This window comes from Rhincodon typus, chromosome 5, assembly GCF_021869965.1.
Source record: "Rhincodon typus isolate 14 chromosome 5, sRhiTyp1.1, whole genome shotgun sequence".
NCBI lineage: Eukaryota > Metazoa > Chordata > Chondrichthyes > Orectolobiformes > Rhincodontidae > Rhincodon > Rhincodon typus.
In genome coordinates, this window is record NC_063336.1 from 49,732,312 (window position 1) to 49,760,246 (window position 27,935).

The 27,935-nt window shown below is 42.0% G+C and overlaps 1 protein-coding gene across 1 annotated transcript; it reads left to right on the top strand.

Annotated features, from left to right (window-relative positions):
• On the top strand, positions 1-27,895 carry slc35f6 (solute carrier family 35 member F6). Its single transcript, XM_048597451.1, has 6 exons — positions 1-170; positions 11,978-12,050; positions 12,639-12,810; positions 15,664-15,879; positions 21,994-22,104; positions 26,615-27,895. The coding sequence occupies exons 1-6, from the start codon at positions 94-96 to the stop codon at positions 27,085-27,087; spliced, it is 1,122 nt and encodes a 373-aa protein (XP_048453408.1). The 5' UTR covers positions 1-93; the 3' UTR covers positions 27,088-27,895.
• The last annotated feature ends 40 nt before the right edge of the window (positions 27,896-27,935 follow it).

The following is a 27,935-nucleotide window of genomic DNA, read 5'->3' on the forward strand; positions in this document are numbered from 1 at the left end:
TTCTGGTTCCCTCGATCACGAGGGAAGGAAGGGCTATTTCCATATAAAAAAAACCAGTGGGCTAAAGTAGAATTGATACATTTCTGGCTATTCATGGCGTGGACTAAGTACCAGATTTGCCTAGCAGCGATGATGCTGATTACAGGGTCTATTAATACGCTGTCGGCTAAGTAAGTAACAAAATGTATCATTTTACACGGACACACTCTCCAAGGCTGGAGCTGAAACATTACGAGCTCTCCCTCTCTCGCTTCTTCTTCTCACTCTCTTTAAGCAGATCATCGCTCCATTTACAGGGTTTTATTATTTGAACCCGGAGATTGCAATCTTTCATTCTATTTGGAGTTGAAAAACTTCAATTTTATTCCCATTGCGATATGCGATCTAATTCAGCAGCGCAAATTTTATGTTTTTTTTTTCACTGATGGGTCAAGCGGATAGGCTAAATAGAGTTGAGCACTTTTTTTGACTGGAGGTTTAAACAAAGTACTGTGCGATGGATGCCATTTGACTTGTAGTTCCTGGTTTTTTTTGTATTCTAGGTAGTTTCCGTATGCAACTAACGTGGAGGACTGCAAGTCCCAGACTGCAGTGCAGTTAGCGCCGGCAGGAAGTAGAAGGTTAAATTAAACTGGAATGTAGATATTTTTGTAACAATCTGGTTGAGTGTTGTGGCCCGCTTCTGGAGCATGTGGGACTTGATAATCGGGACACGACCCTAGGCCCGAAACGTCAGCCTTCCTGCTCCTCCGATGCTGCTTGGCCTGCTGCGTTCATCCAGCTCTAAACCTTCTTATCTCTGTGCCACAAGACCCCCTTCCAAAACATGAATTGATAAGTGCAGTTGAAAGGCTTTGCACCTACACAAGGAAATGACAATGGTCCTGAAACCTGTCTCTAGTCTTGGCTGCAACGTTAGGCTCCTAAAGTGGAAGGTAGCCACGCTGATGTACTGTATATCACTGACTGGGAACCACTTCCACAATTGAACTGGCAGTCTGTAAGACTTGTTGTTTGGTGTACTTAGTAAGCATTTAATGTGGTACTGCATGTTCTGTTTGAATGGTTAATTAGGATAAATATCCCTTTGCTATATTTGTAGCAGCTCCCCTGCCTCAACCATGGTCCAATCAGACCACCAGGCTTCTCCCTCATTAGAGAGTTGATTGGTGATGATTTTAACTTGAGGGTCACTGCACCTTGGGCAGGGGCAGAAGTTGAGAAGGCGAATCCTTCATGGTAACTTTGGCTGGTCATGTGTGAATGTTTGGAAATGTTTGATTTTTGTTTTCCTTCAGGCTGGAAAAATTTATCAAGTGTGCTGGTATCCACTTGAAAAACAAAGCAACTGATGAGCTTCTCTTGGGTTTAGGGATGGGGGTCTCTAGAGAGACCTGTTTTTCTGGAGGTGGAAATCATTTTAATTGGCAGTTCTGCTCTTGAATTCAAATTCTTATTTTGGTCTTTCCTGATGAGACCCCAAGTAGCTAATTTTAAATAAAGGCAGTGATGTCTCTGTTTCTAAAACAAAACAAAATTTAGTTCTCTAACTCATTGGATGTTATTTCAGAGCAAAATTTTCAAATCTGTACATAAGACAATACCTAGATTGGAGTACTAACAGTGCCTTCTACCAATGTAGTAAGACTTGCCTGCTTTTGTGATTGGTCACTAGCACCATAGAGGTCTCCAGTACAGATATCAGCACCTTGGCCTATTGAGTCTGTGCTGGTCAGAAACAGCCACTTAGCTATTCTAATCCCATGTTTTTTCTGGCATTTCACCCAGAGCCTTGTATCCATGTCATCCTAAGTGCACGTCAAATACTAAAATGAGTATTTCTGTTTCTCTGACCCTTTTAGGCAGTGTATTGTGGATTCCCACGAACTGGTGAAAAACTCTTCTCATTCCCTCTAAACCTCCTATCCTTTTCCTTAAATCTATGTCCCCACCAAGGTTTGGGGGGGGGTGGGGGTGGGCGTGGAAGGTGGGAGTTTCTTCCTGTCTATGCCACTCAGAGGTTATACATCTCAATCATGCCCCCCTTCAGTCCTCTCTTGAGGGAAGACTACCCCAGTCTATCCAATTTCTTCATAACAAAAACATTTTGGCCTACGACACCCTGGGTAAATCTGCTCTGTGCCCTCTCCAGTGCTATCACATCCCTACTATAATGTGGATTCCAGAACTGCACACAGTATTATAGTTGTGGCCTAGCCAATGTTTAATATAGTTTTGGTATCACTTCCCTGATCACAAATATTCTTTTTAATAAAGGTAGTATCCCGTGTGCTGCTTTAGGATTCTAGGACTGGAGAAACCCTGGTTTGCCAGCATCTATTGAGAGATACTGAATTGTTTTTTTTAGTCTGACAATTCTTTGAATTGCTAACTTTTTTTCTCCACAGATGCTGCCAGTCCTGCATTGTTTATTCAGATTTTCTGCATCTGCAATATTTGGGTTTTATTCATACTGTATCCCCCTGACAATAAAAGCCATCATTCCATTTTCCTTCACTTGCTGTATCTGCACAGTGCCTGTGAATCATGCATAAGGATGCACTCCTCTATCACGGCACTAATACACTGCTTTTCTATTCTCTCTGCCAAAGTGGATAACCTTGCATTTTCCTGCATGCTATTCCATCTAGTTATTTTCCCATTCACTTAAACCCTTCAATTTTCCTTTGCAGATTCTGTCACTGTATTCAAATTTCTATATGATAATCAGTCCCTTTTTAAGTTGTTTCTAACTCGTAATTAGTTGAGGTCCCAGCATTGATCCATGAAGCACTTCTGTAATTCCAGCTTTTCAACATTAAAAAGGATTCCTTTTTAATGTCTTGGCTTTATTTTCAATCCTCTGTGCATGCTAATAGATCACGCTCCATTCCAGAAGATAGAGCACATGGAGTGCAGTAACCTTTTTAATTAAGAGATAGTAGGAACCGCAGATACTGGAGAATCTGAGATAACAAGGTGCAGAGCTGGATGAACACAGCAGGCCAAGCAGCATCAGAGGGGCAGGAAGGCTGATGTTTCAGGCCTAGACCCTTCTTCAGAAATGGGGGAGGGGAAGGGAGTTCTGAAATAAATAGGGGGAGGCAGATAGAAGATGGATAGAGGAGAAGATAGGTGGAGAGGAGACACACCAGTCAAAGAGGCGGGGATGGAGCCAGTAAAGGTGAGTGTAGGTAGGGAGGAGATAGGTCGGTCAAGGGGGTGGGATGAGGTTAGTAGGTCGGAGATGGGGGTTGGGGCTTGAGGTGGAAGGACGGACAGGTTAGGGAGGCGGGGACGAGCTGGGCTGGTTTTGGGATGCAGTAGGGGGAGGGGAGACTTTGAAGCTTGTGAAGTCCACATTGATACCATTGGGCCGCAGGGTTCCCAAGCGGAATATGAGTTGCTGTTCCTGCAACCTTCGGGTAGCATCGTTGTGGCACTGCAGGAGGCCCAGGATGGACATGCCGTCTGCTGAATGGGAGGGGGAGTTGAAATGGTTCACGACTGGGAGGTGCAGTTGTTTAGTGTGAACCGAGCGTAGGTGTTCTGCAAAGTGGTCCCCAAGCCTCGGCTTGGTTTCCCCGATGTAGAGGAGGCCACAATGGGAACAGCAGATGCAGTATACCACATTAGCAGATGTGCAAGTGAACATCTGCTTAATGTGGAAAGTCTTCTTGGGGCCTGGGATGGGGGTGAGGGGAAAAGTGCTGGGTGTGGTGGGGCTGGAGGGGTGTGTGGAGCGGACAAGGGAGTCACGGAGAGAGTGGTCCCTGCGGAAGGCGGATGAGGATGGGGAGGGAAAAATGTCTTTGGTGGTGGGGTCAGATTGCAGATGGTGGAAGTGTCGGAGGATGATGCGTTGGATCTGGAGGTTGGTGGGGTGGTATGTGAGGACGAGGAGGATTCTGTTTTGGTTGTTATTGCGGGGAAGGGGGTGTGAGGGATGAGTTGCGGGAAATGTGGGAGACATGGTCAAGGGCGTTCTCGACCACTGAGGTGGGGCGGGGGGATGTTGTGGTCCTTAAAACGAGGACATCTGAGATGTACAGGAGTGGAATGCCTCCTTCAGGGAGCAGATGCGGCAGAGGCGAAGGAATTGGGAATAGGGATGGTATTTTTGCAGAAAGGTGGGTGGGAGGAGGTGTATTCTAGGTAGCTGTGGGAGTTGGTGGGCTTGAAATGGATATTGGTTTCTAGGTGGTTGCTGGAGATGGAGCTCCAGGAAGGAGAGAGAGGTATTAGAGATAGTAGGAACTGCAGATGCTGGAGAATCTGTTACCTGCTTCCTTTTTTCCTCAACCCAACCAATCCACCCTGACTGTTAAATTCTCAAACAACACTATTTCCCTTCAAGACTGCATTGACTCTGTTCCTTGACATAATACTTGAGGTAGAATTCCTTTTTAAAAGAAAAAAAAAATCTGTCATTGAGAAAATAACAAATTAACTGGCCTGCTTCTTTTACCTTTCTGATATAATTATTACACTACATTTTGTCGATCTAGTGGGACTTCCTGGAATCCAGGGAATTTCTGAAGTTACAACCAATGCTTCCACTTTTGTTTGTAGCCACTTGCTTTAAAATCCAGGGCATCAAGTCAGGGAACTTGTCAATTTTTAATCCTTGTTTTCTCAGCACTCTTTCCCATGATTTGCTTTAGTTCCTGACTCTTTGACTTCTATTGTGAAGAAAAAAAATACTTAGGCTGTGCAATTTCCCAGTCTCATTTCTCAAGGGACCTATATTCACTGTTGATAGTTCCTGTAAAATCTTGTATGTTCTATAATCTTTGAGTTGCTTTTTTTATACAAAGCATCAGTAAGCCAGTAGCAGGCTGGAATTGCTGCTTGAAAGCTTTGTTGTTCTCTCTATCCACTTCACTGAATAAGGTGGTAATTGAATGGATGGAATTTGACCTTTTCTGTGAATAGGAAGTACTGTAGTGAAAAATCTACTACATATGATACCTGTAGTTGTAGTGGACCAGCTTGTCTAGGCAGTGTGTTCATTCTGCAGCACAAGGTTTCATTGGGTATGGGATTTGCTATATCTGGTGCTTTCATGCACTTATGTGGAATAAGCTGTTTTGGCTGAAGTCTGGCTTCTGTAATGCTGGAGTCATCAGGAGGCTAAGATGGAGCATCCATTTGCCGTCCAGGTTAAAGGTGATTGAACTTGATGTTGAGGCTCTGCTTTTGAGGATGGAGATGCCAGTGGAGTCTCCTCCCATTTTGATTGGCATCCACTATCAGTTCTGAATGTGGTGTGGAAACACAGCTTTGATCTCAACCATTGACTAGATTGTTCAGCTCTATGTAGCATGCATGACCTCTTCCTGCAGCCTTAACACCTCTCTCAGATATGCATGTCGCTCCATCTAGCGAGCTTATTTGTATTCTCTTCAGCCAGGGCTGGGTCTTGGCTGTGTGATTGCAATTCTGGTTGGAGTCCTATCTGGTCCAAAAAGATATGGTTTTGATTGTTGGTTAGTCATTTCAGCTCCAGGAAATCTATGCAGGAGTTCCTCAGTGTGCTGGTATCCTAGCCTTCAGCTCCTTCATTGACCTCCCCCTGTTTAAAGGTTGAAAGTGGAGATGCGCACTACAAACATCAGCACTTTGACTGCTTCAGTATCTGAACACAATGTGCACTTGCAGCAATGTCTGGGTTTGGGCTGACATTTAGTGAGTAAATTTTATGCCACAAGTGTCAGGCAATGACTGGTTGCAATCTCTACAAGGAGACGTTGTCCACTGACATTCAATGGCATCACTCTTTTACAGTATTCCCCAACATAAATGTTCTGAGTTTTTGTGGACTGAAAACTGAACTGGAGTTCTTAGAAATACTGTCTTTCACAGAGCAGATCAGATACTAGTATTTGGCAGTGAATAACTCTTGGCTTTGGGGAAGAAAATCTAGACATCTACAAGGCAGAAGTGTGATGGAACACTCCCCACTTGCCTGGGTGAATGTAGCTCTAATAATGAGAAGCTTAACATCAGCCAGGACAAAGCAGCCCCCTTCACTAGACTGTAGCAGCAGTAAACTATCTGCAAAATACACAATAGAAAGTAACCAAAGCTTCATGACACCTTGAGCCATAATTCCTCCCTAAAGGACAAAAGCTGCAGATATGTTAGAATACCACTTGCGAGTTCCCCTCCAAACTTCTCACTATCCTGCCTTTGAAATATGTTGCTGCTCCTACAGTGTCACTGGGTCAAAATGCTGAACTCCTTTCTAACAGTAACATGGGTCTAACGACAGTAAATATACAGCAGCAATTCAAGAAAGCATTTGGGGAGTGGCAATTTTGGACAGATGATGGCCAGCAAAGTTGATGTGCCACAAATGTATATTTTAAAAAATAACTCCCTAGAATGAGGGATATGTCAGGTTGGTGGATAGAGAATGGCCTATTACAACAATTTTATTCAACTCCAACTTTGAGTGGCTAGATCTGCAGAAGATCTCTTGTTTTAGTGCCACACTAGACCTTGCGACACTGAGCAGTAAACTCATGTGAAGAGAACTTTTTGCCGAGAGACTAGGTTGGTCCTTCCTACTAGGAATGCAACTGGCAGATTTATCTGAATATGAACATCACCTTGACTAGGGTGAGTGAGTCAAATCCGATAACTATCTAAAGAACGATGATTTGGAATTGGTGTTTTGTATCACTGCTATTGTTAAATTAGCTCAAGTGCTGTAAAGGATCAATGAAGATAACAAGTGTTTTCTAGGTTAATCTAGAAGGAATACTGTAGTAGGGGGTTTTGTTGTGCAGGCAAAGTGATGCATGCTGCATTGTTTGCTGGAAGGTTGAGGGGAACGAATGTCGAGTGTAGTACCAAAGCTGTCACTCAAGCAAACCTGTGGAATCCCACCCTTGGAATACAGTTTTTGGAACTTGAAAGTGGTTCATTTTTTTCACAACCTCTAGAATAACAAAGACCACTTGCTGTATAGTAGCACTGATCTATTTTCAGTTTGAACTTGGAGTTTCTGAGCTGTTTAAAATGTTGCACACTTTCAGATTTTGACTGGTTGAATTTTTTTCTCTACTGGAGAAGCCTTTATGGTTTTAAAGCCACATTATGACTCAGTTCCTTTTTGATGATTTAGAGTGCATCAGTACTAGTCAGCAGTTGTTGATTGGCTATAATTGTGTTTCAGCAAGTCAAATTGGAGCAAATACTCCATCTGAACCAAGGGGGTAGAAAACAGACCATTTTCTTGCTGTATGATTTTAAAAACGCTCCATACATCGTGAATAAGAGACTTCTAATGGACTTCCATCAAGTCTAGAATTGAAGGTAAATGAGAATCAATCTGGTTTGAGTTGATGTTGACCTTCACCTACTTAACAGTAACAAGGAACTGCACCTCTGTCATGGATACACAAGGCAGAAGTGAAACTTAACAATAGCTGCAGCGCTTCAGATGGGACTAGTTCAGTTTCATCCATCTAGTTAGCATGGAAGAGTTGGACAAGGGTCTGCTTTACACATTGTAAAAATCTATAATTGATCAATCAGCTGCATTATATATCTGATGTCCTCAGTCCAAAAGAAGAAAACAAAAGCATGGGCATATTTATTTACCACATGACTCCACAATCAATCTTTTGCAAAGCAGACTTTTTGATTGTTGGTTAGTCGTTTCAGCTCCAGGAAATCTATGCAGGAGTTCCTCAGTGTGCTAGTATCCTAGCTTCCAGCTCCTTCAATGACCTCCCCCTGTTAAAGGTTGAAAGTGGAGATGTGCACTACGAACATAAGCGCTATTTCTGTGTTCAGATACTGAAGCAGTCAATGTGCACTTGCAGCAATGTTTGGGTTTGGGCTGACATTCAGTGAGTAAATTTATGCCACAAGTGTCCAGTACTAAAGATGTGTTCATGACAACTGAAGTAGACTTCATGCTCTAACTGTTTTGAAATGCAGCCAGGCTGAGGAGTCAGTGCTTCCTCTCGTAAGCATACTTTGAGGTGGAGTTCTCATCTGGTCTGTCATTTGATTGTGTTTTGCAAGACCTTGCTTAAAAGGCAAGTAGTAGCTTTCTCAGGCTTAATAGTACAACTGCAGTGTACAAGCTATTCTAATCTCCTGTATCAAACTTTAGTGCCATAGAATATTTCATTTAAATTGCAGACCTTTGCATTGTCACCAACATTTATCCTTCATAAAATGTGAAACTCAACAATCATAACCTAGAAACAATTGAATATTGCCAAAATTATCACCACCCAACAAGAAGTTTGCTTACAGAATCCAAAGACCACTTTTTAAAATTTTTTTGAAGTGTTAAATGTGTGGTGAGAAACAACTGTTTGGTTTATGCCATAGAGACTCCTTTTCCAACACTCATATTTTGAGGAGGGGACTGAAATGGGTTCCAGAAGCCTAAAGGGGTGGGAAAAAATGGATGCCAGTGTGTAAATATGAATCTGTTGGACCATCTATATAGGTTTGTCCTCTATGACCCAGTGCATCATTGGGTGGAATGAGTTTAGAGCAGCTGTTTCTGCAAGCTGACAGTGATAAGATTTGTCATCCAAGTGAGGACATAAGGTAAAGAACTCCCACTAGCAACCCAAATGGCCAATTCAGCATCAGGAATCTTGGTCATTTGGATTCCATGTTAACTGTTTCTTTCACCGATGCTGCCAGGTTTAGTAAGTTTGTTTTTTTTTTTTTTTTTTTCCCTCACTAACTTCTCATTACAAACATAAGGGTCACCTTCACAGGGAAGATCCACAGAGCATTTGGACTTCATGCCAAAAGGCTGCTTTTTGATATTGATAGTCAATTGTGTCTGAAATTGCAGTTTAAATTTTCTTCAGTTGAGCTACATGTATTTAACAGCTTAACATATTTTAAAGATTTGTGTTCAGTTTCTATATTAGGGGAGAAAAATGAAGTTCTGTCTCTTGTTGACTTGAACAGCAGCTTCTCTTAAAGGTCTGGCTCAGTTCTAGTTTAAGGGTTTGGTGTTTTCAAATGCACCAGATCTAGCATGAAGTTCCCTATGGTACATCAAGTACCGGGCTCCAGTCCATACACACAGCTTTCCACAACCACCCTTTGTCTCCGATTGCTAAACCAATTTTGGATCCAATATGCTAAGTTACCCTGCATCCCATGAGCTTTTAGCTTTTGGTTTTCCATGTGGGAGCTTGTTAAGGCCTTGCTGAAATCCATATACATTACATCAACCTCCCTACCCTCATCCAACCACTTGGTCACCTCTTTGAAAAGTTTCACTAGATTTATTAGGCATGACCTCCCTTTGACAGAGCCATCGCTGACTATCCCTGATGAAATGTTCTCTAAATGGAGATTAATTTTCCCATTATTATTTTCAATAGTTTCTGTGCAAATAATTTGTTTTTTTTTCCCCTGATCCATCTCTGATCACATTGTGATGTGAACCAAATTAGCTTGCCTCCAGACCTCTGGCACTTCACCTGTGGCCAGAGACCACTTAAAATTGGGTCAGAGCCTCTAACTTCTTCCTCCTCTTACAGCTGCCTGGGATATAATTTACGAGACCTAGGGACTTGTCCATCTCTAAATGTGCCAAAACCTCTATACGACCTTGCTAAACAATCTGTTCAAGAATATCACTCATGAATGCTGTACTTGCATTCTCCTGAGTAAAGGGTGTGAAGTACTTGGTAACACTTTACCAATGTCCATCTTCTCCTTTATCACAGATTGCCCCTTTGTTACCTAAGAGGGCCTCCTTTTTTCCCTGGTTATTCTCATCCTATGGATATTCTGTAAGAATACGCTGAGATTCTTGCCAATGTATTTTTAATGGCTCTTTACCTTCCTAATTGCTTTCTTGAGTTCCCTTATGCTTTCTGCCCTTCTCTAGGGCTTCTGTTGCATGTCTCTTTCCCTTTTTTTAAACCCAGACTTCCTGTGGTGCAGCATGTCAAGTTTGGGTCCAGTTCCACCTGAGTCAGTGATAACCAGTGTCAGAACAGTTTTAATAATAGTGGCCTCTTTCAACAACTTGCCTTTGGGTGAATGTTGTGGTGTCCAGTTACTGATTTGCATAGAGGACTCCTCAGTGAGGACTATAGTGGTACTTGATTCCAGTTGGCAATGGATTGAGTGTGTTGTGAGTTGGTTTTTTTTTTTGGTTTGGCCTTGGCTTTTGATTTGCCAGGTATGCTCTTGTGCTGAGTCAGCATCCAATGGCAACTGGAGTAGGACCCCCTGTGAAAGTAGACTGTTTGTTTGGCCCATTGTGTCCGTAATGACCCTCAATGTCCCACCCCTGCCCTATCCCTGTAACCCTGTACTTCTCAAGGCTCATGCATACAGCCTACACATCCCTGGACATTTTGGGTGGATTGGCCATGCTAAATTGCCCAATCTGCACATCTTTGGACTGAGGAAACTAGAGCAGCTGGAGGAAACCCACGCAGACTCGGGAGAATGTGTGCAAACTCCCATTTTCTGAAGGTAGAAACGAACCCAGCTCCCTGGATCTGAGTCAGCAGTGCTGACTAAGCCAACGTGCACCTTGTGACAGCCCATGAGTCCAGAGACATTGTCTCTCCAATAACCTCCTGTGGAACAGACTTTCAATCCAAGAAAAATCTTTTGCTGATGCATTTGAAATGTTCAGACACATCGCAGAACCAAACAGCAAAGTAAGCAGAAGTTTGTTGAACATTACTGTCTTGAAAGATGATCTAACAACATTTATTGTTCAATTCAACTGCTGACCAAGTAATACTTTTGTGGAGAGAAGTATGATGCAATTCAGTCACTGCTTAGCTTTGCTTTATGACCATTCAGTGCAGCATGGATTCACTTTTAACTATCTAGCTGCTGACCAGAGAACCATGATACTTGTCAATGTTATCTAATTGGAGGAAATAGTTCAAACTACAATAGTAGCCACATCATGCAAATGCATAGAATCCCTTGGCAAAAAGCATCAATGTGTATTTAATCTTACAGTACTGTGACAATTTTAACAGATGTATCTCTGTTATGGCAGCTTTTCCAAATGTTGAGCAACTGTAGTGTGCCCTGTTACCCACTTGTGGATTGTTGAGTTCTGAAACCTGATGTTTGGCATCCTTGTTCTCTTTTCACTTCCTTCATTTCATCCGTATACCCAGGACACTCCTGCAATAAGTTTCTTCTGTGCATAAGCTTATTTTCTGTACTGTCCAAACATTCACATTAATTCCTGCTGGTGGGAATTTCCACAGATTGGAGGTGTTATCAAAGTAAAAGTTTGACTCATGGGAGTTTTTCAACCTGCTGTTCATCCCATTCACAAATGATCTGACACTGTACAACCAGGTTAAATCCTTGTTAAGGGTTACAACTCTCCACTCAATTGTGCACCATCTTGGGAGCTGTATATTTTGGATACCTGTGCAGCATGTTGTGCCAGAGCTGAGCAGAAAACTTAAGTGATTACAGTTGGGTGTTAGAAATTATTTTGGATAGAGGCTTTTGTTTTAGGTGAGAGCTGGTGTCAGAAGCAATGAGCAATAAATAAAGACTTTGTCAGCTTCTGAATGTATATGTGCTGCACACAATACAGAATATTTTTTTCAACTACAAAGGTTCCAGCTTGGATCCCTGAAGCCAAGGCTGCCCTAAGCAGTGGAGCATTTACTCATGGAGAGCCAGATCATCACTTGGAAGTCTCTAATGTTATGGGAGACTATTTTTTCACCCCCACCCCATCGGCTTTCCATGTACTGTTTTTGCAGCAAGCTTGTTGACATTGAGGTAACGGATGTTTCCCACTGTTTTGGTTGTATTGTTTGTCTTCTCTTGTGTTTCACTCAGCCTCCTGTTAAATCTCCTTTGAGTTGAGTAAGAGTTTCCATTTGCTTTCTAGCTTGCAGGACAAGCAAGCCACAACCTTTTTTGTACAATTGAGCAAGCAATGACAAATTAACTTTTTTTGACACTTTTTTTTTTCCAGGTGGGCTGATGGATTTAGTGCCAAAGGTTGCCATGGATCACAGACACACCTGTTTAATCATCCTTTCCTTCAGGTGAGCATGCACTATCAGCATTCCTGAAAATCCCTTTTTAAAATCTTAGCAATAATATCACAACTAACTTGAGTTTAGCTTCTGATTTGATTTAAGCTATAAGGTGGTTAGGTAGGCAGAACAATTCTTGCTGCAGTATGGTTGACCTGGTTTTTACCTTTACCCTGTTTTTGACCTTACTCCCTTGAAACCACAACTTCAAACCAGTGGCTTCCTGAACCCTACTGACTTAAAACAATATTTTTTCATGGCATTGCCCTGCATCTTTTCTACTACCATACACAGATGTTCTTGTCCTTTTTATTTGATCATGTGATTTTTAGAAGCCTTCTTTCTTTCTCTACTCCTGCCCCCCTTTCACCAAAACTCATTTTATGAAGCAATTGTTTGCAATTTTGCTTCAGTTGTCAGCCCTCAGATTTTCAACACTTTGCTAATACATAAAGCAGTTGGAGACACTATCTCTATCTCTAGTGATAAGAACTTCCAACTGAAGGAGGTTTTGTAACGTGACCTGGAAGAAGCTCAAAATTCAGCTGGGCTAGGGAAAAATGCTTTTCTTATTTGCCATCTTTTTGTTCCTTGCAGGCAGTAGGAATGTTTCTTGGGGAGGTCTCCTGTTTAGCTGTGTTTTACATAATCGTGTGTCATGATCGACGAAAACCAGAACCCCAAATGGCTTCTGCAAGGAAGTTCAACTCTTTCATTTTCCTACCCCCTGCACTATGTGACATGACTGCCACCAGTATTATGTACATCGGTAAGTAGTACTGACTGACTCCTTCAAAAGGATTGGCAAAGAAACCAAAATACTCTGATCAGGAATAATTAAACACTAATATTTCTCTTGGCATTCTGCAGCTACATTTTCAAATAGTTGCGAGTGGAGCAACTTCTGAGTAACATTTGGTTTTCTTAAGACATGCTACCCAGTTATACTTCTGCTGTTCGGTTATAACCGAGTTGTAGTGAAGGTTCAAAAGTATATGGTTTCAGTTTAGTGAATTAGAGGTTGTTTACTTCCCATTTTGTCTAGTGTGCCTGTTCACAATATGAAACTTTTTGACCCAATTAAGAGGTTGAGTGAGAAACCCTCAAAGTTGGTATTGAGAATTGCTGAGGGTGAAGCAAAGACCTACATTTAAGTGTGGTGCATGCGTGTGTGTGGATTTTTCCACAGATTGGTTGAGGCTGTCCTGAGACTGGGATATTTGTGGAGTGTCCTCCCAGGAGGGGCAATGGGGGTCAGGCAGTGTCATCCTGTTCCTCAAGTGGTCAGAGACTGCGCTCCATTTTAGCGTTGGTCCCCAGATAGTACCAAGGTGAACTTTGCAGCATCAGGTTTGCAATTTATAGCATCTAGGCAGATGCTGTCAACTTTAAGTTTTCAAGCAGTTTTGATAGAACAGAATGGCTCATGTTCAAATAAGCTAGTGAGCCAATCCCAATATTGCTCTGGAGTAACACATTGGAGTTCCCCTTTCTCATTTAAAATGAAGAAAATAATCAGATAGCTAAATGCTGATCTAACCAGTGATTCCTAAATTCCAGGAATATCTAGCCAGCATTTTCATAACTGGGATCACGTGGAGTTTCTGAAACAAATATTTATTGACTTGTATACTTTGTTTACTGAGTTGTTTGTCTTCAGTATCTTTACAAATACACAACTTGAGTTGTTGCACCTGATTCACTGTTGCTGACCACTAGCAGCATTTAGCAACAAATTTTTACTTTTTTTGATTTCCTAATCATTTGTATCCCCTGTGAGGACACTGAATTTCATTAGTTTTTCTATGTCCCCTGCTGCTGCAGTTCCTGATCTGTACATGTTTTTAGGTCCATCAAAATTGGACTTTCTGGGTCTGTCTGACTCAGTACCACAGAACAAACGTTACCAATGAATCACTGGAACAGAAAAACAGTGACTTCAAGCAAATGGTGCTCAAATGTTCACTAAGCAAAAGATTGCATCAAGAACACAGTTGCTCTGTAACAACAAGTTAGTTTCTTAGAAGCCCTGCAGGGCAGAAATGGATAATTTGGCCTGTCAAATCTAACCCTCTGAAGACCACCCAATCCCTAAAACTCCCAGTAACCATGGCTAATACACCTAGGCTACACAACCCTGGACAATACAGGGCAATTTAACATGGCCAGTCCACCTAGCCTGCACATCTTTGAACTGTGGGAGGAAACTGGAGCACCCAGTGGAAACCCATGCAGTCACATAAGCAAACTGCTCAGTCACCCAGGTCCCTATTGCTGAGGAAGCAGGGCTAAGAACTGAGCCACCATGCTGCCTTGTATGTTTTTAACATGTTTTCTGTGTTAGTGTTGGTATCACTTACTGCAATGTTGTGGTTGAAAATGGACTGCAATCAATTGTATTTTGGTTTGTATTTGCAAGTTGCACGGAAGTCTTAATCCAAGTTCCTTTGATCATGTTGGGTTAATGTAAGTGATCTCAGGACCATTGGTGTTCCAAATTGAATGGAATTAACTTCTTGAATGCACTGCATTTTTGGTCATCTGACCATTATCCTCAGACAACACACGAAAACAACTGAATGGCAACTTGTTTGCTTTCCTTTTGCCAAAATAAAAGGGAACATGTTGTCCTGAAGTTACCATGAGTCCACTATTCTACCTTTGGTACCATTAAATTTACTGCTGACTGGGGCAGCCTTGGTTTCTACAAATGTGTAGTATGCAGATGTCTGTTTGGTAATAAATACAGTTACTGTTGATGGGAGGGTAGCTGAACTAAACATGGCTAATATCCAGCTAGATCATAGATCAAGTTGAATAATGCCTAAAATAAGCATCCATACTGCTTTGCTCTGACCTCTTTAAAACATTTGCAGCGGTAGACACAATTTTAAGGTCTGACTTAATGGCCATGAGGAAATTTTCCCCATCTTGTGGGAAAGACCTGTTTGTACCTGGTATCCTTTTTCAATATTTTGTGTAATTAGTGATGGTCATTAAAGGAGGCTTTGCTGCTCTAGAGGCTGCGTTCATCAGCTGTAATCCTGGCCCCCTTAAGTGAAAATTAAGAAATCGAATGCTGCACAATGAAAGTAACTTAGAAATTCTCAATGTGTTGATAGATAATCTAAGCCTTAGCAACGTGGTACCAATCCATAAAACCATTTTCAAGCATTTAAGTATTACTGGTTTAATTGTTCTCATTGGTTAGTCAAGATACTCTGATCTTTGTGTTTGTACTTGGTTTACTTTAACTCCGCAGTAGTGAGGGGTGGGGATGTGGAAAGGAGGGGGTTGGGGAAGAAGGGAGGAGAAGGAATGCAATTGGATGTTGAACACTGACACTAGAGTAACCCACTTTTCCTGAAAGGACATCGGTTCTGAGCTACCAACATGCATTGACATTCCCCTATGGTTCTCAGTGAATGTATTTAGAACTTGCATGATCACTGATCCTCCAGATCGAGCAACCTTGTTCAGTTGCTGTGGGTCTGTTTGACTTTTCTCTGATCATGTATCTCCTTGAAGCTGATCTGTTTTTACTTAGTTTTCTAGCAACTTTCATCAAGTCAGCCCCATAAACTTGAAATGTTTCTTTACCCTGTGCTATTTTATCTTCCAGCTTTAAACTTGACCAGTGCATCCAGTTTTCAGATGTTACGAGGAGCTGTTATCATCTTCACTGGCCTGCTCTCTGTTGCCTTCCTAGGCCGTCATTTAACAGCTAGCCAGTGGGTGGGGATTTTTTTCACTATCTGTGGTCTTGTGGTAGTGGGCCTAGCAGACTTTGTCAGTGGAAATAATGACCAAGGCAGCAAGTTATCTCATGTTATAACTGGTGAGTAAATGTGCTTATGGTATACCTAATGCTGTATATGGATTGGTGTTGAACCAGCTTTGTGTTAATACTCTAAATTTGATTCTAGGCTAGTTCTAATGCCTGCTTGTTCAGTTATCAGTATTGATTGATAGAGTAGGAAAAGAAACCAGTTGGACAAGTAGCTCAAACTGGTGTCAGTTTCAACATAGTCATAGAGATATACAGCACAGAAACAGACCCTTTGGTCTGATTTTTGACTGTACTGACCAGGTATCCTAAATTAATCTAGTCCCATTTGGCCCATATCCCTTAACCTTTTTTCCTAGTCATATATCCATCCAGATATCTTTGGAATGTTGTAATTGTACCAGCCTCCACTTCCTCTGGCAGTTTGTTCTAGACAAGCACCACCCTCTGGGTGAAAAACATTGCCCCTTAGGTCCCTTCTAAATTTTCCCCTCTTGCCCTAAACCTATGCCCACTAGTTTTGGACTCCCCACCCCTGGAAAAGACCTTGCTTATTTACCCTATCCATACCCCTCAGACCTTGTAAACCTCTAATAGGTCACCCCTCAGACACTGCTCCAGGGAAAGTAGCCCCAATCTATTCAGCCTCTCCCTGGAGCTCAAACCCTCCAACCCTGGCAATGTTGTTGTAAATCTTTTTTCTGAACCCTTTCAAGTTTCTCAACATCCTCCCTATAGCAGGGAGACCAGAATTGCATGCAGTATTGCAAATGTAGCCTAACCAATGTCCTGTACAGTCTCGGCATGACCTTCCGACTCCTATAGTCAATGCATTGACCAATAAAGGCAAGCATGCCAAACATCGTCTTCACTATCCTGTCTACCTACAACTCCATTTTTAAGGAACTATGAGCCTGCACTCTGAGGTCTATGTCCAGCAATGTCCCAGGGACTTTACCATTTTTAAGTGTGTAAATCCTGCCCTGTTTGCCTTTCCAAAACGTGGCACCTCATTTCTCTAATTTAAACTCCATCTGCCACTCCTTGGTTTATTTGGCCCATCTGATTGGGACCCTATTGTACTGAGGTAACCTTCTTTGCTGTCCACTACACCTCCAATTTTGGTGTAATCTGCAAATTTACTAATTATATATCTCTATGTTCACATCCAAATTGCTTATATAAATGTTGAGAAGTAGTGGACCCATCACTGATCCTTGTGGCAGACTGCTGGTCACAGACCGCCAGTCTGAAAAGCAACCCTCCACCGCCATCCTCTGTCCTCTACCTTTGAGCTAGTTCTCCTTCTATTCTGTGTGACCTAATCTTGCTAATCAATCTACCATGAGGAACCTTGTCAAATGCATAACTGAAGTCCCTATAGATCACATCTACTGCTCTTCCCTCATTAATTCTCTTCACTGTTCCAAAAAAACTCAATCAAATTAGTGAGACATGATTTCCCATGCACAAAGCCATGTTTGATTTTTTTCACTGTACTTCAGTACATGACACTTTGCTTACAGGCAGATCATAGTAAGCAAGGATGTACAAATCAAAGCTTCTAAAATGTTAGAGGCATATTGGTTACATTGCACAGGGTGTGTTAGACAAAATCAACATTACAAGATAGCATTATTTGAGGCTAGATAATCTTTGCATTTCCAAATACATGTAAATCCTGTCCCTCAGGATTCCCTCCACTGATGTCAGGCTTACTGGTCTGTAGTTCCCTGGCTTTTCCTTACCACCTTTCTTATGTAGCGGCACAATGTTAGCCAACCTCCAGTCCTCTGGCATCTTACCTGTGGCTATTGACGATACAAATGTCTCGGCAAGGACCCATGCATCACTTTCTTAGCTTCCCACAGAGTTTTAGGATACCTCTGATCAGGACCTGGGGATTTATCCACCTTTGCATTTTAAGACATCCAGCACCACCACCACCTGTAATATGGGCATTTTGTGCTACTTTTAAAAAATTTTTTATTTTTGAAGATGTCACTATTTCCCAAGTTCTTGATTTATCCATATTCATCTCCACAGTAAACACTAAAAAATACTAATTTAGTCCTCCTCCTCTTCTCCATCTTCTGCAGTTCCACACATGGGTGGCCTTGCTGATCTTTAAGGGGCCCTATTCTCTCCCTGGTTACTTTTTTATGTCTTTAAATATATTTTATACAATCCCTTTTTTGGATTCTCCTTTTAATCCTATTTGCCAAAGCTGTCTCTCGTCCCTTTTTTTATTTGACCTCTGGATTTCTCTCAAGTGTACTCCTATTGCCTCTATGCCCTTCTAGGGATTTACTCGATCTCTGCTGTCAATACCTGACATATGCTTCCTTCTTGCTAAAACCTCAATTTCTCCAGTCATCCAGCATCCTCTACACCCACCAGCCTTGCCCTTCCCCCTAACAGAAACATACTGTCTCTGGATGTGCTCTCCCTTTCTTTCTTTCTTTCTTTTTTTTTTTTTTTAAAAAGGCTTCCCATTTTTTCAGCTGGTTCCACCACCCACCCCCACCTGCAAACAGCTGCCCCCAAACAATTTTTGAAAGTTGTTGTCTAATACTGTCAAAATTGGCCTTCCTCCAATTCAGGACTTTAACTTTTGGATCTGGTCTATCCTTTTCCATCACAATTTTGAAAATAATAGAATTGTGGCCACTGGCCATAAAGTGCTCCCCCACTATCACCTCAGTCACTTGCCCTGCCTTATTTCCCAAGTGCAGGTCAAGTTTTGCACCACCTTTTGGTAAGTACCTCCATGTACTGAAGCAGAATCTTCTTGTACACATTTAACAAATTCCTCTCCACCCAAGCCCTTTAACACTGGCAGTCTGAGTATGCTTGGAAAGTTAAGATTCCCTACCATAACCACCCTATTAATCTTATAGATGATGGAGATCTCCTCCATACAGTTTTTTTTTCTCCATTTCCCAATATGTTAGTTAATGCCTAAATTAATTGTACTTGTATTTGGTTTTTTATTTTGCTGATCAAACTTTAACACCTTTTGTCTCTGACTCTGGGATGAATAGCTGCCTGGTCTCTACAATGAGCTGTTTACTCGACAGCTGCTAGAATTCTAGATCGTCCTAAGGATTTCCATAGAGATCCCGAAACACAACTTGGCAAATGCCAGAAGTCAAACAATTAGTGCAGGAAATACAAGAGGGTCAGATGGCATCTGGAGTGAGAAATGGGTGAATGTGTAGAAGATCTTGAGACTTTTGCAGGGGAGGGAGACTGCATTCTTCTTGCTGGCCCCAAAGGAAATCTAAATAGAGGAATGGCTATAATTGAGATTTACTAAGGTCCGAAAGTTTACTTTTTTTTTAAACACTCAGCAGCTGCTGTCTTTTTTTTTTTTTGTTTTTTCCACCCCTCAAAAACTGGCTATCTTTCTTTTTTGTTTTCGGGATACTAACAGTCTGCAACCTTGGTGTGGCACATCCTCCCCTCTGTTTTTAAGCTGGCTGAATGAAGTGGGTGAGGGTATGCAAAGACCACAAAGCCTTAAGTTGAAGGTACAAAGTATGACTACATTTATGCCAGGCAGCATAAACAGCAAATGATAGCTGGGGCTAAGCACTTCCACAACTAACAAGATTTAAGCTCTGCAGTCCTGACATGTCTGTCTGGATTTTAAGAGTCCATATTAAACATGAGTTTGCAGAGTACTTGAAAGTGCATGATTTAAATAGGGCTGAGTCAGCATGGTTTTGTCAAGGGGAGGTAATGCCTAATAAATCTATTAATTCTCTGTCTAGCTTGCTCATTCTCCCTTCAAAGGGCGAGCCAATGCACATGATCTGTGTGAATTTCCAGAAGGCATTTGACAAGCTGCCACACAGGAGGCTGCTAAATAAGATGAGAGCCCATGGTGATAGCAGCCAGATATTGGCATGGATACAGGATGTCCTGACTGGCAGAGGGTAGGGATAAAAGATCACTTTTTTTCCCAGGATGGCAGCCAGTAACTAGTGGAGTTCTGCACAGGTTGGTTTTGGGACCACCACTAATCACATCCTACACTAACAACCTGGACAAAGGAACCGAGGGCATCATTATCTTTGCAGATGAAAAAGGTGGAGGGGCAGGTAGCGTTGACTAAGTGTGGAGTCTGTGGATGGACTCGTACAGGCTAGGAGAGTGGCCAAAGTGGAATGCATTGAATGTCCCAGCCTATTCAACTCCTTCCCTATAACTCCAATCCTCCAGTCTCCTTGTAAATCCACTTTTACATCCTCCTAGAAGGGTGACCAGAATTGTACACAGTATTGAGTTATCTCAATGTCTTGGACAGCCACAGTATGATGTCCCAGCTCTGCACTCCATGTTCTGACCCAATGAAGGCAAGCATGCCAAATGCTGCCTTCACCAGCCTGTCTATTTTTGACTCTACTTTTTTTCAAGGAATGATGTACCTGAACCCCTTTTTTTTTTTTTTTTTTTGTTTTTTGTTTTGTTTGGCACCTCTCCCTGCAGCCCTGTCATGTCCTGGCTTGACTTGCTTTTCCAAAGTGCAACACCTCATTTGTCTAAATTCAAATCCATCTGCCACTCCTTGGCTCATCTGATCAAGGTTCCATTGTACTGAGAACCACCTTCACTGTCCACTACACTACCTATTTTGGTGTCATCTTCAACTATGCCTCCCATATTCATATCCAGAACATTATTTATGTAAATGACAAAAAAACAGCAGACTCAGCATTGATCCTTGTGGCATACCACTGCTCACAGGCCTCCAGTTTGAAAAGCAACCTTCTACTGCCACCACCTTGTCTCCTACCTTCAAGCCAATTTTGCATTCTAGTGGCAACTCCTCTGGGATCCCACGTGATCTAAACTCACTAACCAGTCAACCATGGGGAACCTTGTTGAATGCATTGTGGTCGTGTAGACAATGTTCAGCCATTTCATCAGTATGGTTGGTTGCCAGTCATTTCTAGGACATCTCTTCAGGAATTTCACAGGAAAGTGTTCCTAGGTCCAACTATCTTCACCTGTTTCTTCAATGACCTTGTCTCCACAAGCTTAGAAGTAGAGATGTTTGATATCTGAATAGCAGCAAATTAGCTAATGAAGCAGTCCATGTTAAAGTGCAGCAAGACATGAACAATAGCTAGGTTTGGGCTCAAATGGAAACTTAACTGTTGTACTACATTTGCCAGTAGGCACCACTCCTTAAACATTCACTCACTCATTGCTGTCACTCAATGGTGTTATGCACCATCTACAAGATACTGCAGAAATGCACCAGACACTTGAAATGCTTGACCAATACCATCTATGACAAGGGCAACAGATGAATGGGAACAACAACTCTTTCAAGCTCCCCTCCAGTCACACCATCTTGACTGAAATATATCACCATTCCTTCTATCACTGGGTCAAAAATTCTGAACTGTTCTTCTATCACATGGAGAAAACCTAACCTAAATGGACTGCAGCAGTTCAAGGCAGTTCACCACCACTCTAACAGCAACTAGATGGACAACAAATGCTGTTCCAGCCAGCAATGACAGATCCATGAATGACTGTTAAATCCACAGATTAAATTAACATCGCCTCAAAAGTAATGTGCAGATTCTGGTACTGCTAAGAAGAACCTCATACTCCTGGCAGGGAAATTTCATGTTAAACAGTCGTAATGGCTGAAGCCCCTGCTGTCTGGTCCCCTTTCCTGTCTCACGTGCAAACATACCCTCTGGTCTGACTACTGACTGCAAATGTGACTACTTCCTGGAGTACAGTCCCTACCTGCTACAGCGCCACCTTCAGTAACTGAACTGCAGATACTTCATTCTGAAATCACTGCCCACAGTTGTTAGTTAATAATACCTACCACATACATTTTGCTGAAGATTTTAGCACCGTCTCCAATATTGCTAAGTTTACTTAGTTTCTGATGTTGCTAGTTCTGATTTATCTGCTGCTTCTGAACAAAATGGTATGTTGTCCAGAGTAGAAACAGGCCACAAATATTCTTTCTGATGCATTTACCTGATCAATGGTTTCAAATACTGTCGGAGTGCCAGCTACTGAACTGTTTCTTTTTCTGACTTCTCTCTAGGCAAGAAACTGAGTTTTGAAGTAGTAAACTTCCGATTTCGGTCCTTTTTTTTTAACGTGTTTTTTTTTTGGGCTGTTTAGGGGACCTCCTAATTATCATTGCACAGATCATTGTGGCTATTCAGATGGTGCTCGAGGAGAAATTTGTTTATAAACATGATGTACACCCACTTCGAGCTGTGGGTACTGAAGGTATGTAATATTGATGCCAATACTTTCACCATTGAGGAGCAAGCATTAATTGTGTATATTTGAGCCCTCTTCAGGGAGGGTGTTGGTCTTTTAATGAACAGTATATTACATTGTGCAATATTCTTAACTGGGGTGTCACTTTGTAACATGGCTGGAATAATTGCTTATTATGGAACTTAAACCATGGAGACATGAAGTTGATGTTGAGGTTGGCTGGCTCGCTGAGCTGGTTTGTTCTGCAGACGTTTCGTTACTGTGCTTGGTAACATCCTCAGTGCAGCCTCTGATGAAGCGTCGGTGTGTTTTCCTGCCTGGTTTTTAAACTCCAGGGTCCGTTGCGATGGATTGCCTCACTTCCGGGTTTCCTCCGTAGTGGAATGTATACAGGGTCGAGTTCAATGTGTTTATTAATAGCATGCTTCGTGGAGTGCCATGCTTCCAGGAATAGTGAACACTATTTAAAAAGGCAACAACACACTGCAGCAACATAGGACTATGCCAAGAGGAGGAGGAATACCTCTTCCAAGTGTTCAAGGATAATGGATATCCAAAGAACTGGGTCAGGAGATGCCTACAGGAACAGCATCAGAAAGGTTCTACACACCCCAACACACTCATCACACTACCTTACATTAGGAACACGTCAGAACTCACCACAAGACTTTGATGACCACTGGGCATCGGAGTGGCGCACACCCACATCAGCCCTACGACAAGTGCTCACCCAAACTAAAGACCTGCTCCCCTCCATGGACAGGACCAACGTCATCTACAAGATCCCCTGCAGAGACTGCAAGAAACACTACATTGGACAAACAGGAAGGAAACTAACAACAAGAGCACAGGAACACCAACTGGCTACAAAAAGACACGACCAATACTCTCTCATCTCAATCCACATGGACAAGGAGAACCACAACTTCGACTGGGACAAGCTAGGCAGAGACAAGCATGAGAACTCCACGAAGCATGCTATTAATAAACACATTGAACTCGACCCTGTATACATTCCACTACGGAGGAAACCCGGAAGTGAGGCAATCCATCGCAACGGACCCTGGAGTTTAAAAACCAGGCAGGAAAACACACCGACGCTTCATCAGAGGCTGCACTGAGGATGTTACCAAGCACGGTAACGAAACATCTGCGGAACAACAAACCGGCTTGAGTGAGCGAGCCAACCAACCTCCACACCCACAACCCAAGCTACAGATCTACTCCAAAAACCTTACACATGATTTGAAGCTTAATCTTACACTCCCCTTTTATGCCGTTTTTATGCACAATTGTCATTCGGCTAATTTTTGAGTAGCCGTAGACTCTCCCTCTCCCTCCCTATTTAGGAGCGCTCGCTCTTGCGGTGAATATCTTTATTTATATAGAATCACTACAGTGTGGGAACAGGCCCTTCAGCCCAACAAGTTCACACTGATCCTTGGCACATCCCATCCAGACCCATTCCCCAAACCCACTTAAATCTAAACATCCCTTAACACTTCAGGCAATTTATCAAGGCCAGCCCACCTACCCTACACATCTTTTGGGCTGTGGGAGGAAACCAGAGCACGCAGAGGAAACCCACGCAGATGTGGGGGTGGGGAGGGGGGGGTGCAGGGAGTAGAAAATGTGCAAACTCAACACAGTTGCCCAGTTTGGCAGGTGAGGAGCAGGATTGAACCCCGGTCCCTGGTGCTGTGAGGCAGCAGTGCTAACCACTAAGGTTGCATCTACAAAGAAACTTGGATTTCTGTCAGAGCTGGTTCCTGTATTGACAATACTCCTCAGTAGGAGAGAAAGCTAGCTTTGGGATAATTAGACATTTTTATTCGCCCCTAGGACTTAACAATACCTGATGGATGAGCATAAGTTTCCTACTCTTTGATCTCCCATGGCAGATATTGAGTTCAAATTTCACTAGAATTTTGAATGCAAAAGTAGCCTTGGTGACCATGCAGCTATTGTCAAGTGTTACAAACAATCTTGTTCACTAATGCCCTAATTTTTTTTAAAAGGGAGAAATCTGTCCTTGCTAGGCCTACATGTGATTCTAGGTCTGTAGCAAAGTGTGGTGACTCTTAACTGGGGAAAATGTAATCTGGGGTGGGCAATAAATGCTAGACTATATGGCAGTGCCCACATTTCCATGAATTAAACTAGAAAATAATGCTGGCAATTTAGTTTCATTCTGAAGTTAGTGGCACAACACTGTCATCAATTCAAAGTTGTATCATTGCATTTAACTTTCATTGACAGAAAAGTGTAAATTAAGAATCTTGTCCCTTTTTTATTTCATTGCCTTGTCCCCACTATAATACTGTACACATACTACCCTTCTAATGGGCTGAATGAAGCACGACAACATAAATAGCACCAACAGTATACCATACAGACCCTGCCCCTGCTCCAATATTAACATAATTAGCCATTACACATGGTTGGGCAGGCTAAGTATTTTTAATATTCCTGGCTAGCCTACTCTCTCTTCCCCCACCTCACCCAATTATTTTTATCCACTCTTGTGGTTTCTCTATTTCTAAAACACCTCTCTCTCAATTCTTTGACTTAGATTATTCTTTACAATATTTTTATTTTTTTAGTATTAAGTTAATACCTCCTTCAGCTTGCCCTAGTGAGTTATTGATGGATTATCTTCAGGATTTTCACTGCATTTGGAATATATGTGAATTATTTTTGTTTCACCAGACTACCCCTTTTTTTTCTAGTCTATTACCAATCAATCTTGGCCAACTCTTGTCATACCTGCCCTTTATGTTTTAAGGCTAACTGCTTGTTTGAACAAGACTGTTGCTTTCAAATCTAAGTGGAATTTTAATGGTATTGCCTTTTCTAGAGATTGCTATAAAAATACAAATTGGCCATGTCTCAGTAAACAATATTATATTGGAAGTAGTGGATTATGGGAATATTGTTCCAGAAGCTGTCAGAAATCAACTTTCTCACCAATTTGTTTTGTCAATATGTATGAAGATACAAATCACACACAGTTGTGACATGCCTTTTTTGAATTTATTTTCTGCCTTTTTTTGTCATTAGTGTTAAGCTAAAATTTCAGCATTTTCTGAAGACTTAGGGATACACAAATTTCTAGCCAGACTCCGGTCAACCACCTTAGTGCGCACCCCGATATTTCACTTTGCAAGCATGTCTCCAGTACTAAAGGATGGATTTGACCTGATTTTGCTCTTCATCTTGTAGAGAGCAAAATAAGTAACTTGTTTCAATCTGATCACTTGCCCCCACCCCAATATCACCCTTGCCCCACATTCTCATCTACACTTGTTTATGGCATTCACAAGGGACCCAGCACTCCACCCTGTGGAATGTCACCTGAATACAGTTACCCAGCTGTTTGCTCAAGCATTTGGTGGAGGGTCTCATTGCAGACTATCATAAGCCAGTGTGTGTTTTATGAATGGAGATTTGGCCAGCAATAAGTAGACAGCCTGTGAACTAGTGAGCAGTCTTTGCGAGGAGGGGATAGGTGGGAGGAAGAACAGGTTAGGGAGGCAGGGATGAGCTGGACTGGTTTTGGGATGCGGTAGGAGGAGGGGAGATTTTGAAACTTGTGAAATCCTGATGAAGGGTCTAGGCCCGAAACGTCAGCCTCTCTGCTCCTATGATGCTGCTTGGCCTGCTGTGTTCATCCAGCCCTGCACCTTGTTGTCTCGGATTCTCCAGCATCTGCAGTTCCTACTATCTTTGATAAAGACCTTCTATCTTTTAATAACAATGTACCAGTTGGATGAATAGCTTGGGGGTTTGGAGGTTGGTGAATGAGATGGACACCAAGCCATTGGACCTCCAGAAAGGATGGATCTGTTTCACTCTCAAGCCTGAAGATGGCCAGGTTATAACTTTTTATAACTCTTTCCCCTTGCTGGTTGCTATAAACTGCGACATAAAGGTATACGAATTAAGTGAGTCAGTCAGGCTTGTATCTCTGGCAAGCAAGAACACCCTTCTCCAGATTCAAAGTGGTGGTCTGATTGGCCAGAGGATCACCTTCACAAACCATGTGTTCAGGGACCACAGCCATCTTCCCAGTCACTTCCTCTGCCCATAACATCTAGCATTTCTGTATTAAAGCAGAATTCAGTGGGTTAGAGTTCTAGCAAGTAGCTGTTCGACTGCCCACAAATATAGATTTAGACTGCAGAAACTCCATAATTTTTAAATATGGAAACTTGGTTTGTGCTTTGTCCATCTGCGCGTGAAAGTCAAATTGAGGAGTCCTGCTTTTTTAGCAAACTCCACGTGACAAAAGTGGGGATTGATTTCTTCCCAGTACACTTGATGACTGATTTTACTGCTCCTGAATATTCAGATCAAGATAATACACAGTACTTTGAAAAAAGAATTGTCATTCAGAATGAGCCTTTTTTGTAGGAAATTCCATTTACAAACTTGCCTACTTTCTGTCAATTATTCTTAAGTCTGGTTGTCTATAGCAGGTTGACGCTAGCAACTAATTTTGTTGTTTTTCTCTTAGGAATGTTTGGCTTCATCATCCTAACTCTGCTGCTGATTCCAATGTACTACATTCCTGTGGGCCAATTCAGTGGAAATCCCAGAGGTGTCCTTGAAGATGCATTGGATGCTTTCTGTCAAATAGGTCTAAAGCCACTAATCTTTGTAGCCCTCTTGGGAAACATCTTGAGCATTGCATTCTTTAACTTTGCTGGTATTAGTGTCACAAAAGAAATCAGTGCAACCACAAGGATGGTTTTGGACAGTCTGAGGACCTTGGTAATCTGGATAGTGAGTCTCGCAGTGGGTTGGGAGCAGTTCCACGGTCTCCAAATTCTAGGCTTTTTAATTCTGCTGGCAGGTGCTGCACTCTACAATGGCTTCCATAAGCCAGTCCTAGCAAAGCTTCCCTGGCGCAAGGAGCGAATGGAGGAAGAATACGAAAGGGAACGATTATTGACTGAAAACAAGGACTCCATTAATGTCAGCCCATGAAACTAATGGTTTGAAGTTGCTCATGGTTTGCCTCTTTTTAAATGGAAGCTAACTTGTTTTCCAATTGAAGCAGATCCACTTAAACTAAATTCCTTAATATGTTTTCATGGTACTCCAAGACTATACACAATTGCTGGAATATTATGCACAATTGTTTTATTTTTTCTATTGGCAGCCATGAGCCAGACAGATGTGCTGAAACACTTGGGCAATTTATAGAACTGATATGCTGAGGAATGAGTGACTTGTACATACTGTAAGTGGCATTGGTTATTGATGCTGCAGCTAAGAAGCTTTTGAGATTAAAAATGGGAGGGAAAAATAATAAACATACCTTTTTTTTTTTGGTTTCCTATTTTGTCTAAGGAGAAATCTCCAATCCTGCAGCAGGCTGTAGTTCGTGTTCCAGTGCTGGATTTTTCTCACCCAGAGCTCTCCTCTTGGGTGCTACAGATTTGCCAACAGTGAAGTAGCCTAATTTTGGTGATGCCTCTGTTTTACCACCTTGCCAGTCTTGCAATGATTCTGTTTTCCCCCCCTCACCTTCCTCCTCCTCTTTGTGCAGGTCTATATTGAACAGATTTAAAACACTAAGTGTAGGTTTTTAAACTCTGCTTTTCATCACTGTACAGAATTCTTTTAAATCATTAGGGAGTATTCCATGACTAAAGTAAAAGTTGATTTTTCTGATGGGCATTCTCCATGTACATTCCAAGGAAGTAATTTATTTTGCTTTAATGTGAAATGAAAATGTGTATATAGTTACAAATTTATTGCTTCAAAATAAACCACTATTCTAGATAAATAACTTCAGTGCAATATCTTTTCAAATTGTCTTTCACTTGTGA

Bases quoted from the DNA above. Each gene is read 5' to 3' on its own strand.
- slc35f6 (XM_048597451.1), top strand. From the start codon at position 94: ATGGCGTGGACTAAGTACCAGATTTGCCTAGCAGCGATGATGCTGATT. The intron at 171-11,977 runs GTAAGTAACAAA...TTTTTTTTCCAG, and splicing joins ATTAATACGCTGTCGGCTAA to GTGGGCTGATGGATTTAGTG. The intron at 12,051-12,638 runs GTGAGCATGCAC...TGTTCCTTGCAG, and splicing joins TTAATCATCCTTTCCTTCAG to GCAGTAGGAATGTTTCTTGG.